This window comes from Oncorhynchus mykiss, chromosome 6, assembly GCF_013265735.2.
Source record: "Oncorhynchus mykiss isolate Arlee chromosome 6, USDA_OmykA_1.1, whole genome shotgun sequence".
Taxonomy (NCBI): domain Eukaryota; kingdom Metazoa; phylum Chordata; class Actinopteri; order Salmoniformes; family Salmonidae; genus Oncorhynchus; species Oncorhynchus mykiss.
The window spans coordinates 10,576,606-10,590,634 of NC_048570.1; the positions used below are offsets into that span (position 1 = coordinate 10,576,606).

At 40.8% G+C, this 14,029-nt stretch overlaps 2 protein-coding genes across 3 annotated transcripts in view; both read right to left on the bottom strand.

Annotated features, from left to right (window-relative positions):
• Positions 1-923: 923 nt before the first annotated feature.
• On the bottom strand, positions 924-3,059 carry LOC110525006 (protein atonal homolog 1). The gene has a single exon (XM_021604972.2). It carries the CDS (start codon positions 2,776-2,778, stop codon positions 1,885-1,887), a length of 894 nt encoding a protein of 297 aa, XP_021460647.1. The 5' UTR covers positions 2,779-3,059; the 3' UTR covers positions 924-1,884.
• Positions 3,060-10,698: 7,639 nt separating this feature from the next.
• The window catches only part of LOC110525094 (glutamate receptor ionotropic, delta-2-like), a 653,889-nt gene continuing 650,558 nt past the window's right edge, over positions 10,699-14,029 (bottom strand). Inside the window, exon 16 of one of the 2 annotated variants that reach the window (XM_036979367.1) lies at positions 10,699-11,229. In XM_036979367.1, the coding sequence (XP_036835262.1) occupies positions 10,801-11,229 (429 nt within the window). In that variant the 3' untranslated portion in view covers positions 10,699-10,800. The remainder of the gene's footprint in view (positions 11,230-14,029) is intronic. The other variant, XR_005052012.1, reaches the window with a different exon arrangement.

The following is a 14,029-nucleotide window of genomic DNA, read 5'->3' on the forward strand; positions in this document are numbered from 1 at the left end:
CGGATAACTTTAGGGCCTATGGATAGGCATATATGCAGGAAAAAGTTAATCGAAACAACAATAAAATAAAAGTTGTCTATCATTATTAGCTTTATATAGTCTACACGTAAGAGATACACCGAATTATCTCGAATATCCACGAGGTCACAGAAGATGATTTTGTTTTACACATTTCAATAATGAAGTCAAGCTGAAGACGAGCCAAATGAAAGGACTTCTCTGGTGACAGCTAAACCCCTACTAGGGTTTATTTATAAATGCATTTGATAAAATAAATAATAATAACACCTATTATAAGTCTAACAGGTAGGCATATAATTATACTACTACTACTACTACTACTACCACCACTACTACTACTACTACTACTACTACTACCACCACCACTACTACTACTGCTACTACTACTACTACTGCTACTACCACCATTACTACTACTACTACTGCTGCTACTACTACCACTGCTACTACTACTATTGCTACTACCACCACTACTACTACTACTACTACTACTACCACTACTACCACCACTACTACTACTACTGCTACTGCTGCTACTGCTACTGCTACTACTACCGCTACTACTACTACTACTACTACCACTACCACCACTATTACCACCACCACTACTGCTACTGCTACTACTACTACTACTACTGCTACTACTACTACTAATGCCACTGCTGCTACTACTGCTACTACTATTACTACTACTACTACTACTACTACTACTACTACCACCACTACTACCACCACCACTACTGCTACTACTACTACTACTACTACTGCTACTACTACTACTAATGCTACTGCTGCTATTACTACTACTACTATTACTACTTTTACTACTACTACTACTACTACTACTACTAATGCTACTGCTGCTACTACTACTACTACTATTACTACTTTTACTACTACTACTACTACTACTACTAATAATAATAATAATAATAATAATAATCATCATCATCATCATCGTCGTCATATTTCTCCTCTGTCCCGCAAGTGTTCCTGCATGTCGTGCAATGAAAAAGTAATTGTTATCATGGTCTTTCATGGAATAGTTGTGTGATGGTTGTAACGTTAGTGTTCGTATTTTCTTTGCTTATCAACATCTTGAAGCACTGAAACAACAGAAAATGATGGTTTTCAACTTGCTTATTTTATTCTCAAAATGAAAAGAACATAAACCAGTTAATGGCAAACCAGTTTTTTTTTAAACATTTGAAATGACACATTTAAATGAAAAAAATAAATGAAAACAATTAGGAATAATTAAACTTCAATCATCCAATGAAAGCACAGACACACATGTTAATTTGAAGTGAATAGCCCAAAATACAAAAAAGAACACAACATTGATATATTAAATATCAAATTGGCAGGCCTACTAAAAAAAACACAATGGTTCAATAACAAAGTCATGTTATTCCAAGCCTCTGGCTCTTGTTTTAAAGTGCGAATTGTTAACTTTTGAAGTCGCAAACAAATTCATACGATTCATTTACAAACAATGAAATCATGATCATGAGCAGTATAAGGAAATATAATTACAAACAACCTTTACATTTAAAAATATCAGGCAATTTCTTGGAAGACAGCGTTTTGTCCATGCTGTGATATTGGGAAAGCCCGTGGCAATGCTGCGCGCGACAGACGACATGGCAGAGGGGTCTTTCCTTATATGTCTCAATGAGACGATCAATTCTATTGGCAGAACCGAATTATCTGACATAAAATCATCTTTATCTAACAGTTAATAAAATAGAACTCTCAAACGAAACAAACCGATTTTGGAAAGCCCAATCTATCATATTATAAAATGTAGGCTATGCTAGCATCAGATATTATTGACACGATTAGAAAGTCTCTGGTGAAGTTTCAAAATGAGTGATGGCTGGGAAGTTTGAGTTCAGATAGTTCGTCTTCGCTCTGGAGCTCCATCTGCATCTCATCTGAGTCGCTGAAATGAGAGTGCGGGGAGAACTCTCCGTCGCTGCGGTTGGACCGGGGGGAGTCTTTTCTGCTCTCCAAGTCGGAAGTAGGTGTCCCTGAGGGAGAGCGTATCTCCTGCTCCACCAAAGCAGAGAACGAGCCGTCTTCGAAGGGGAATGGGATTCCGTTAAACTGGACTGGCAGCCCCGTGCCTGAGCCCCTTCGGCAGGTGGATGAGGAGGATCCCCGGGGACTCTCCTTGGCGGACAACAGGTCACACTTTGGCGAGTCAACACCGGGACCCTGCAGCAGATCCGCCAGCGCGTTGATGTAGATTTGGGCCATCTGCAGGGTATCGTATTTGGAAAGCTTCTTGTCGTCGTCGAAAGCAGGGATGACACTGCGCAGCTCGTCGAAGGCATGGTTCAGTCCATGCATCCGTCTTCTCTCCCGCGCATTGGCAGCCTGGCGCCTCTGCTTCTGGACTCCGTTGCCAGGTTTGGATGGGGCTCTCTGTCTGCCATCCTCGGTGCTCACCGAACCCTTGAGCCGACACAACTCCCGCACTTTGAGCGGGCTCTTGGAACTTTTTCTAAAGTTTGGGCTGTGACCGGATGCGGGGGACATGCTAGAGCTGGGCGAGTGCAGCAGGTATTCGGCGTGTGCCGCGCAGGTGCCAGCAGGCTGCACGGGAGCCAGCCAGGCGCGTGGGTCACTGCTGTCCATGAGTGCCAGACTTGATGGGTACTCGCTCTGCTCCCCCCTCTCCATTCTCGACTGCTGCACCTTGCTACTCTCCTTCGCGTCTTTACTCCATTCCTCAACACTGATAACATCCATTTAAAAATGTATAAATCAGGTGGCTTGCAGGACTAAAGAACTTAACCAAATATAAAACGCTATCAAAAATGTTTCTTTAGAAACGTGTGCTTTCACAGTGTCGCGTGCAGGACTCCTCTAGCGTCTCAAGGCGCGGAGTCGCTTTAAAAAGCGGCACGCGCCTGGGAGCCCCCCTTCTCATGCTGGTCGCGTGGCGCTTTGACCAATAAGAGCGGTTGGGGCAGGCGCGTGTTGGCGACCAATGAGAAGTCTCCGTAAACCCGAGAGAGGTTATTATGTCTGGACTGTTTATAATAACGTATCGGTTTAAAGACTGTTTAACTGGGTGGCTAGCACAAAGGGAAGTCCTTCAGAACACACACATGGATAGAGCAATATGGTTAATAGTGTGGACAGCACGAGCTTCAACTCGTGGACTGATTGAGGATGTCCGTGCACCTGCCCAATCCAACAGGCATGTGTGTTTCTTTGGCTCATGCCAGATATCCTCAATTCTACAGATAGAGAGTCGTTTCGAAATTGGCAATGTATGCATCATAGGCTCGGAACTAATGTTCAGAATACTGCCACGAAAGGAATCACGCACTTCATTTGTCAAATTAAAATGGAGATTCATAAAGAGATAACCACCATCATCATCATTATCATCATGTACCATGTGGCTCTATAGGGCCTATACATTTTGGCCAGTTTATAAGTTACTCAACATTAAAATAAAAACAGTTCTTATGTTACATACATATACTGTACCTCCATCCAATGTACAACAAATATGGCTATGCGTTAAGGTACGCTATAACATTTCCAGATTTAAATTCAGAAAGTAAAGGGTAGCCTCGTTCGAACCATTCTGCTCTTGTGAGTTCACGTTCTGTTTCGGTAGCTTTCGGTCGCGAAACAGGGTGTATGCTCCCAAGATCAGGATTGGTCCTACGAGGTTACGAAAAGGGCGCCAACTAGGCAAAGAATATAACATCCTGCAATCTTAGAAAAAAAAGGTTATTTGGGGTTCTTTTTGTAGAACACATTTTGATTCAGTTAAGTAGAGTTCTGAAGAACTAACCCTATAAAATGGTTCCACATATGAACTAAGTGAACAATTTTTGGCTCTATATGGAACCTTTTTCTTAAGAGTGTGGACTGGTTCTAGGGACTGAAAAAAGTTTGACCAAAGAACTTGGCTCCTGGGGTCCGTGATCATTGTCAATTCACCGCTCCTCTATTCCATGAATGTTAAGGCCATCTCGAATTTCATTTTCTTTTGTACAGGTTCAAAACCTTTTGATCCGATTTACGGAACGCCCTGTTGGTAAAAGAGCTTCACAGGGACCGGAAACATGAGCAGGGGGCTCGACAGCGCTTTTACTGTCAGAAGAGCAGTGGCAAGCTCAGAGAGGTTGTGTTGGTGTGTGTGTGTGTGTGTGTGTGTGTGTGTGTGTGTGTGTGTGTGTGTGTGTGTGTGTGTGTGTGTGTGTGTGTGTGTGTGTGAGAGAGAGAGAGAGAGAGAAAGCGAGCGTGATGGAGTGTGTGTGAGCGAGTGAACGAGTGAGGGTGTGAGGGAATGTGTGTGTGGAACAGTGTGCTCGCAGCATATCATTTTAGACGGGCCCACTCCCTTTACTGCCTCTGGACAGTCAAAATCCTAGAAGGATGAGAAAAAGACATACATCTGAACGAAATAAAGAATATGAAAAAATGGGTTACAAACTACTGTTAAATAAACGAATCATAATAGACAACCAGCTAGCCTATATGCAAACCATTCACAATGTCACTTTCTGAACTCTCAGTTAAAATGAAAATATATAAGGCTACTGAATAATAACAATAACAATAACAATAATAATAATAGTCTAATAATAATAATAAAGTATAGAGGAGAGGAAGTCAAACAAATAAATAAATAGCAGGATTAGATTCATGTAATGTCTTCAGATATGATTTTAGTTATTATTATTATTATTCGAAATGCTATATGTATTCTGAAGCTGAAAAAATTGTATACAGGTCTATTTAAACATATTAAATTGAAAGACTATAGCCTACTGAAAGTTTAGCAATCTTAAACATGCGAGATCAACCCGCACATGCACGAAAGCCGACCAAATCCCACAATTTCTGAGATAAAATGACATTCATCTTTTCACTTTTTATTCATGTATTCTTAAGGCGTCGGGGCTAGGAGACTGGCGCCTAGGTCCGTCTCCCCACCTACAAGCCGCCGTCCAGTGAGGCTGGAATGGCTCCCAAAGCAAACAACAGGTTGGATATTGTAGCTGTCGATTATTAAAGTGTCGCAGGCACAATGGTGACTCTATGTTCCATTCGATACGCTTGGGGGACTCTTTGGAAAATGGGCACAAAATGTGTCCCCGTGGGGGCTTCCAGCGTGATCGAGTCTGCGTGCTGCTCACCCCATTTCTGTCTCCGGGGAAACGAGGTGCACTGGACGGATGCAGTAATAGGCTGACGTAATATTAATAAATAATAATAATGTATCTGTGGACCATTGGTATTTACTTTGGTATTTTTAAAGCCTTCGTGGAAAAGGCCAGATTCGGCACTAATGAATTCGTGTCTACAACTTCAGGCAACGTTTGATAAAGGCTTTATCATACATAGTCTGTGCAGGCATCTCTCTCTCCCTCTCTCTCTCTCTCTCTCTCTCTCTCGCTCTCTCTCTCTCTCTCTCGCTCTCTCTCTGTCTCTCTCTCTCTCTCTCTCTCTCTCTCGCTCTCTCTCGCTCTCTGTCTCTCTCTCTCTCTCTCGCTCTCTCTCGCTCTCTGTCTCTCTCTCTCTCCCTCTCTGTCTCTCTCTCTCTCTCTCTCTCTCTCGCTCTCTCTCTCGCTCTCTCGCTCTCTGTCTCTCTCTCTCTCTCTCTCGCTCTCTCTCGCTCTCTGTCTCTCTCTCTCTCTCTCTCTCTGTCTCTCTCTCTCTCTCTGTCTCTCTCTCTCTGTCTCTCTCTCTCTCTCTCTCTCTCTCTGTCTCTCTCTCTCTCGCTCTCTCTCTCTCTCTCTCAATTCAAATAAATTCAAAGGGCTTTATTGGCACGGGAAACATATGTTGCCAAATCAAGTGAAATAGATAATACAACATAAACAGTAAACATTACACCCACTAAAGTTCAAAAGAAATAGAGACATTTAAAATGTCAATATTATGGTTATATACTGTGTTGTAACAATGTGCAAATAGTTAATGTACAAAAGGGAAAATAAATAAACGTAAATATGGGTCTTCACTGGTTGCCCTTTTCTTGTGGCAACAGGTCACAAATCTTGTTGCTGTGATGGCACACTGTGGTATTTCACCCAATATATATGGGAGTTTATCAAAATTGGATTTGGGTCTGTGTAATCTAAGGGAAATATGCTTCTCTAATATGGTCATACATTTAACAGGTTAGGAAGTGCAGCTCAGTTTCCACCTCATTTGGTGGGCAGTTTTCACATAGCCTGTCTTCTCATGAGAACCAAGTCTGCCAACGGGGCCTCTCTCATTAGCAAGGCTATGCTCACTGAGTCTGTACATAGTCAAAGCTTTCCTTAAGTTTAGGTCAGTCACAGTGGTCAGGTATTCTGCCACTGTGTATTCTCTGTTTCGGGCTAAATAGCATTCTAGTTCGTACTGTTTTTTTGTTAATTCTTTCCAATGTGTCAAGTAATTATCTTTTTGTTTTCTCATGATTTGGTTGTGTCTAATTTTGTTGCTGTCCTGGGGCTCTGTTTGTGAACCAGGCCGCAGGACCAACTTGATTCGGGGACTCTTCTCCTGTTTCATCTCTCTGAAGGTGATGGCTTTGTTATGGAAGGTTTGGGAATCACTTCCTTTTAGGTGGATGTTGTGTTCTACGTCGAACACTGAGGATATTTTTGCAGTCTCTCTCTCGATCAAATAGCACAACGTTATCTAACAAATGTTTGACAGGGAAACAGCGCCACTTGGTGGAGAAAAATTAAACAACCCACTAGTTTGAGATATCACTGCTTGCTTCTAACGCTGACATCCCCTTGAATAGGTTCACACTATGTCAATTGTCCCAGAGTTTCATAAAAGGTGTAGAATAATTTATTCTGAGTAAAGAAAAATACTTCCTTTACACATAAACCAGCTAGCCTGTTTAAAAAAAAGTTATTTAACCTTTATTTAACTAGGCAAGTCAGTTAAGAACACATTCTTATTTACAATGATGGGCTATCAAAAGGCCTCCTGCGGGGACGGAGGCTGGGATCATTTAAAAAAAAAATAGGACAAAACACACATCACGACATGAGGGACACTACATAAAGAGAGACCTAAGAAAACAACACAGCATGGCAGCAACACATGACAACACAGTATGACAGCAACACAACATGACAACAACATGGTAGCAACACATGACAATACAGTATGACAGCAACACAACATGACAACAACATGGTAGCAACACAACATGGTAGCAGCACATGACAACACAGTATGACAGCAACACAACATGACAACAACATGGTAGCAACACAACATGGTAGCAGCACATGGCAACACAGTATGACAGCAACACAACATGACAACAACATGGTAGCAACACAACATTGAAGCAGCCACAACTGTCAGTAAGCGTGTCTATGATTGAGTCTTTGAGTCTACTGTCCTTAATACTCATTACCAAACATGACATGGAGTGACAAGGAGTGGCATGATGGCACAAACAGACTGGTACCAACATAGAAATATAATGAATTCATTATTCACTATAAACCAGCCATAACAGGACCACGTCCTGTTCCCTTATTGAACTCCAGAAAGAGGACGTTGACTTGCGTGGTACCGATGGGCTCTCCTAACCCAGCAACGGCTCCAGCTGTTCCAATAGGCAGGATTCTTCTATTGATATGACATTGAAAAATAACTCACTGGGATGAAGATGAACATAACCTAGAACACTTCTACATTAATGTGGATGCTACCATGATTACGGATAATCCTGAATCATCGTGAATAAAAATGTTATTGTAATAGTGAGAGGTTAGGGGGGATTGATATTTGTGCGTCTGTAACTTTCTCACTTACTATTTCATTATTCTGAAGTACAGCCAAAACAAACAGCAAATGCACCCAACAAGTTTGTAGAGTTACAAACTTGATGTAATCATTAGTACTAGGAATATGAGACCAAATACTAAACTATTGACTACTTTAATACACATATTAGTGAATTATTCCCAATACTTTGGTCCCCTAAAATGGGGAGGGACTATGTACAACAAGTGCTGTAATGTCTAAATGGTTCACCTGATATGGCTTGAAAATACCCTCAAATTAAAGCTGACAGTCTGCTGGAGTACTGAGCCACAACAACAACAAAATGTGTCACTGTCCCAATACTTTTAGAGCTCACTGTATTTGTTTAAAATCTATCACTTCATGGTTTCATTTCAGAGAGCCAAATAATCCATTTTTTTTGTTGTTGCAAAATGCAATATATCAGTCTCACTCTCAGAGAACTCGTAGGTTTAACACAGTCAAAGGTAACGCATAACTACATTTGTGATCAATAACTGTACTAATGATACAATTGTGACATCAATATTTAAAATAAGGTAAACAAATAAATCATTCAATACAGTAATATGAGATATGTATGTAAATGGTTTACATTTGACATTTTAGCCATTTAGGAGATGCTTTTATCCAGATAGCTATATATATATATATATATACACTTCATTTATTATTAACATCTAAAATACATGAATTAAAAGTGTAAGAACAGTAACATTTTACACACACATGAAGTTAGCCATAAGCAATCATTTCTGATGAAAAAACACAAATGTGAAAAATTGGTGGATGTAGCGCTCTGGAAATAAAGTCTTTAAATGGAAAAGTGAAACCTTATTTCCTGGCAAGCTTACACATTCACAGCAAAGACTACAAAACCCATACCACTGTAGAAAACAAGTTTATTAGACAAATTATACACAGAAAGCTTTGCCACTTGTAACAGAGGCCTCAGTTTGTTCCGTTTGAATAATATGCAACACATACAACAACATAGGCCTATATTAAATACTGTACACTATAATCAGTTGAACATGATCAAGTAATCCTGTACCTCCTATGTATGAAATAAAAAATGTTACGCGCATAGCAAGTTGTGCATGCTTCTTTTTAAGATCTTGCCTCCTCTGTTATTAGCCAGCAAATCAAAATGAACTCAACATGACAAGAGAAAGCTCGTGTGTGTTCTGGAACTGGGAGGAAACCAAATGTGTAGGGTGACTGCTAACTCAAGGCTCATATGATATATTATTTTTTATTAAACAAAAATAGCGTCAACATGTAAAATATACACATTTCATAATGTCTCTGTCATTTATACTAAATAAAACTTCTTTAAACCTTGTCTGTGTCCTATTGTCATTCGATAGCCGTACTGCAGCTTAAGAAAATAACATCTAGAAGGCTTGCATCAAACACTGCTTCTGGTCTCTACGCACAACATTTGCGGTTTAGTCTTAAGATAACAAACTGAAAGCTCATTCTAAACAACTAACATTATTAAATATTAATACAGTGTTAGTGAAAAGGTTTGGTTCCTCTTTTCCCTTCACATTATTATTTTTTTGACCCCCTCCCTCCAAAAACCTCACCTTAATTAATGGTCTCGTCTAAACAATTGGCACTTTAAAAACGTTAGATAAACAGTACCCTTAACATTTAAGAAATAAAATAGAAAGATCTTTCAAAATGGCTGCCATCAGCTCTACAGTTCCAATGGCAAAAAAAAATCCTATTGAAACAGGAGACTGGCGAGGAGAAGCCAGCCTGTACTGATAAGGCTTGTGCTGAGGATGTTATTGGAAAGGGCTTCTCCTCAATCTGAGCCCAACTGTTTGCCCTTACAACAGTCAATTAGAGGACTGGAGAATGACACGATCGCACAGAAATGTGACTTTGTTTTCCTGACTGAGCCCTGGCAGAACTACAAGTAAGGTGAAAAACAACTTGAATATGATTTATGACGCAAACCAGAGTAAGACTATAGCACTCATTTAGCGGTTTTCAAAATTGGCTGAGAAAACAAGTAGACCGCTGAGAACAATGTTTTTTTTGTTGTTTTACTTTCTGACCAAACACATTCCACGCATTAAAATGTATTTTCAAAACAAATTCAATAAAATACATATAATAGCTTTAGCTGCTTTTAAAGTCATTTTTCTGTTGTCTTTTATCTCGGTAATTTTCAGTCCTTTTTGTGCCTCTATGCGTCTCTCAAGAAATGTCCGTTTAGAGGTTGAGGCTCTCACCTTGAAATAGACAGCACAGTACAGGTGAGAAAGAATTTCCAAACTACATACAATCAAACACAGGTCTGTGGGCACTGGTGCAGTGAGTGCAGTGGAATTGATAAGAGTTGTACATGCACCAAAATGGCAGAGTGTTTCCAGAGCTCAGATGGTGAGGTCTCAGTATGCAGGGTAGCTGAGCCAATGGACACCCATTTTTGGGCAGATTTCAGATTTGGAGCACAGGCATTGATGAGCAACACCAAAGAACTGAATGGGATGAAATCCCATAAGGTGAAAGGCAAAGACAAGAATGTCCACCAAATGAGCATTGGGTAATTGCCGATTTGTGGATCTTAAGAACAGACAGACAAGTGTTTTCTGTTATTAAAAAAAACATACTCTCCTTGTTGTGTCCATAGGAGTCATATGCTTCTTCAGAAAAGCAGTCCATAAATGACATGGAACGAAAAAGAGATAACAGATCCCTGTCACACACCCAAAAATCTTCTGAAAACCACGAGAACGATGACTATAAAGAAAACATTCAAGTCCCCACCTCCTCTCACCAACAGGTTTCAGAAGGAAGACCAACCCCACCCACCCACCCACCCACCCACCCCACTGAACAAAAGCAAAGCCACCCCCCCCCCAAAAAAAAAAAAAACTGAACTGAAAAATTCCTATGTACATAGAGCTTTGTGAGTGTATTTGTTTACATCTCTCTCACTATGTGGCCTCCTCCTCCTCCTCATATGGATGTACCCCGATCGGGGTCGTTGCCGTAGCTGAAGTTGGGCTGGGGAGTGGGCTGGTAGGGTATGGAGGACATTGTCTTGATGGGACTGCGGAAGAAGCCACCGTTGGGGGCTCTCTGCCTGAAGGTTCCCCCAGTCCGGTGGTCCTGCACGGGACCGAAGGCGAAGCCCTGTTGGGCCTTGGTGGACAGGCTGCGGCTGAGGGTCTGGATCTGCTCGGGGATGAAGGTGGTGGTGGTGATGTGCGTGTTGCGGAAGTCGCTGATCTGTTCCAGGGCCTGCCGGGCAGCCGGCATAGAGTCCATGTCCAGGGGCGTCAGGTCAATAGAGGAGGTGGAGAACTGCTTGTGGGGGCTGTCGTCCTCCGCGCACAGGCTGTTAACCCGGCGGTGAAGGTGCTCCAGGTCAATCTCCTTATCGTCCTGCGTGGGGGCGAGGGGGAAGGGGGTGGGGGGTCAGAGAAAAAGAGAGAGAGGAGGCGGAGGACAGGGTCAAAGGAGAGTGAGGATAAATGTGGAGGAGGGGGAAGAGTAGGAGGATGGGGGAAGAGGAGGAGGATGGGGAAGACACAGTGGAGTGAACGAACGGTGAGGTGAGAGAAGAGGGGAGAGTGCATGGCCAAAGAAAAAAGGAGTGTCAAAGAGGATGGTATGGTTGTGTAATGAGGATGGTATGGTTGTTTAATGAGGATGGTATGGTTGTGTAATGAGGATGGTATGGTTGTGTAATGAGGATGGTATAGTTGAATAATGAGGATGGTATGGTTGAATAATGAGGATGGTGTGGTTGAATAATGAGGATGGTATGGTTGTGTAATGAGGATGGTATGGTTGAATAATGAGGATGGTATGGTTGTGTAATGAGGATGGTATGGTTGAATAATGAAGATGGTATGGTTGTGTAATGAGGATGGTATGGTTGAATAATGAGGATGGTATGGTTGAATAATGAGGATGGTATGGTTGAATAATGAGGATGGTATGGTTGTGTAATGAGGATGGTATGGTTGAATAATGAGGATGGTATGGTTGTGTAATGAGGATGGCATGGTTGAATAATGAGGATGGTATGGTTGAATAAGGAGGATGGTATGGTTGTTTAATGACGATGGTATGGTTGTGTAATGAGGATGGTATGGTTGAATAATGAGGATGGTATGGTTGAATAATGAGGATGGTATGGTTGTGTAATGAGGATGGTATGGTTGTTTAATGAGGATAGTATGGTTGTTTAATGAGGATAGTATGGTTGTGTAATGAGGATGGTATCGTTGTGTAATGAGGATGGTATGGTTGTGTAATGAGGATGGTTTGGTTGTGTAATGAGGATGGTATGGTTGAATAATGAGGATGGTATGGTTGTTTAATGAGGATAGTATTGATGTGTAATGAGGATGGCATGGTTGAGTAATGAGGATAGTATGGTTGTGTAATGAGGATGGTATGGTTGAATAATGACGATGGTATGGTTGTTTAACGAGGATAGTATGGTTGTGTAATGAGGATGGTATGGTTGAATAATGAGGATGGTATGGTTGTTTAATGAGGATAGTATGATTGTGTAATGAGGATAGTATTGTTGTGTAATGAGGATGGTATGGTTGTGTAATGAGGATGGTATGGTTGTGTAATGAGGATGGTATGGTTGTGTAATGAGGATGGTAGGGTTTTATAAGGAGGATGGTATGGTTGTTTAATGAGGATAGTATGGTTGTGTAATGAGGATGGTATGGTTTTATAAGGAGGATGGTATGGTTTTATAATGAGGATAGTATGGTTGTGTAATGAGGATGGTATGGTTTTATAATCAGAACGGTATGGTTGTTTAATGAGGATAGTATGGTTGTATAATCAGGATGGTATGGTTTTATAATGAGGATAGTATGGTTGTGTCATGAGGATGGTATGGTTGTATAATCAGGATAGTATGGTTGTGTAATGAGGATGGTATGGTTTTATAATGAGGATAGTATGGTTGTGTAATGAGGATGGTATAGTTTTATAAGGTGGATGGTATGGTTGTATAATCAGAACGGTATGGTTGTATAATCAGAACGGTATGGTTGTGTAATGAGGATGGTATGGTTGTAGAATCAGAACGGTATGGTTGTGTAATGAGGATGGTATGGTTGTATAATCAGAACGGTATGGTTGTATAATGAGGATGGTGTGGTTGTATTATCAGAACAGTATGGTTGTGTAATGAGGATGGTATGGTTGTATAATGAGGATGGTAGGTTGTATAATGAGGATGGTGTGGTTGTATAATCAGGATAGTATGGTTGTGTAATGAGGATGGTATGGTTTTATAATGAGGATAGTATGGTTGTGTAATGAGGATGGTATAGTTTTATAAGGTGGATGGTATGGTTGTATAATCAGAACGGTATGGTTGTATAATCAGAACGGTATGGTTGTGTAATGAGGATGGTATGGTTGTATAATCAGAACGGTATGGTTGTATAATGAGGATGGTAGGTTGTATAATGAGGATGGTATGGTTGTATAATGAGGATGGTATGGTTGAATAATGACGATGGTATGGATGTTTAACGAGGATAGTATGGTTGTGTAATGAGGATGGTATGGTTGAATAATGAGGATGGTATGGTTGTTTAATGAGGATAGTATGGTTGTGTAATGAGGATAGTATGGTTGTGTAATGAGGATGGTATGGTTGTGTAATGAGGATGGTATGGTTGTGTAATGAGGATGGTATGGTTGTGTAATGAGGATGGTATGGTTTTATAAGGAGGATGGTATGGTTGTTTAATGAGGATAGTATGGTTGTGTAATGAGGATGGTATGGTTTTATAAGGAGGATGGTATGGTTTTATAATGAGGATAGTATGGTTGTGTAATGAGGATGGTATGGTTTTATAATCAGAACGGTATGGTTGTTTAATGAGGATAGTATGGTTGTATAATCAGGATGGTATGGTTTTATAATGAGGATAGTATGGTTGTGTAATGAGGATAGTATGGTTGTATAATCAGGATAGTAAGGTTGTGTAATGAGGATGGTATGGTTTTATAATGAGGATAGTATGGTTGTGTAATGAGGATGGTATAGTTTTATAAGGTGGATGGTATGGTTGTATAATCAGAACGGTATGGTTGTATAATCAGAACGGTATGGTTGTGTAATGAGGATGGTATGGTTGTAGAATCAGAACGGTATGGTTGTGTAATGAGGATGGTATGGTTGTATAATCAGAACGGT

Bases quoted from the DNA above. Each gene is read 5' to 3' on its own strand.
- LOC110525006 (XM_021604972.2), bottom strand. From the start codon at position 2,778: ATGGATGTTATCAGTGTTGAGGAATGGAGTAAAGACGCGAAGGAGAGT.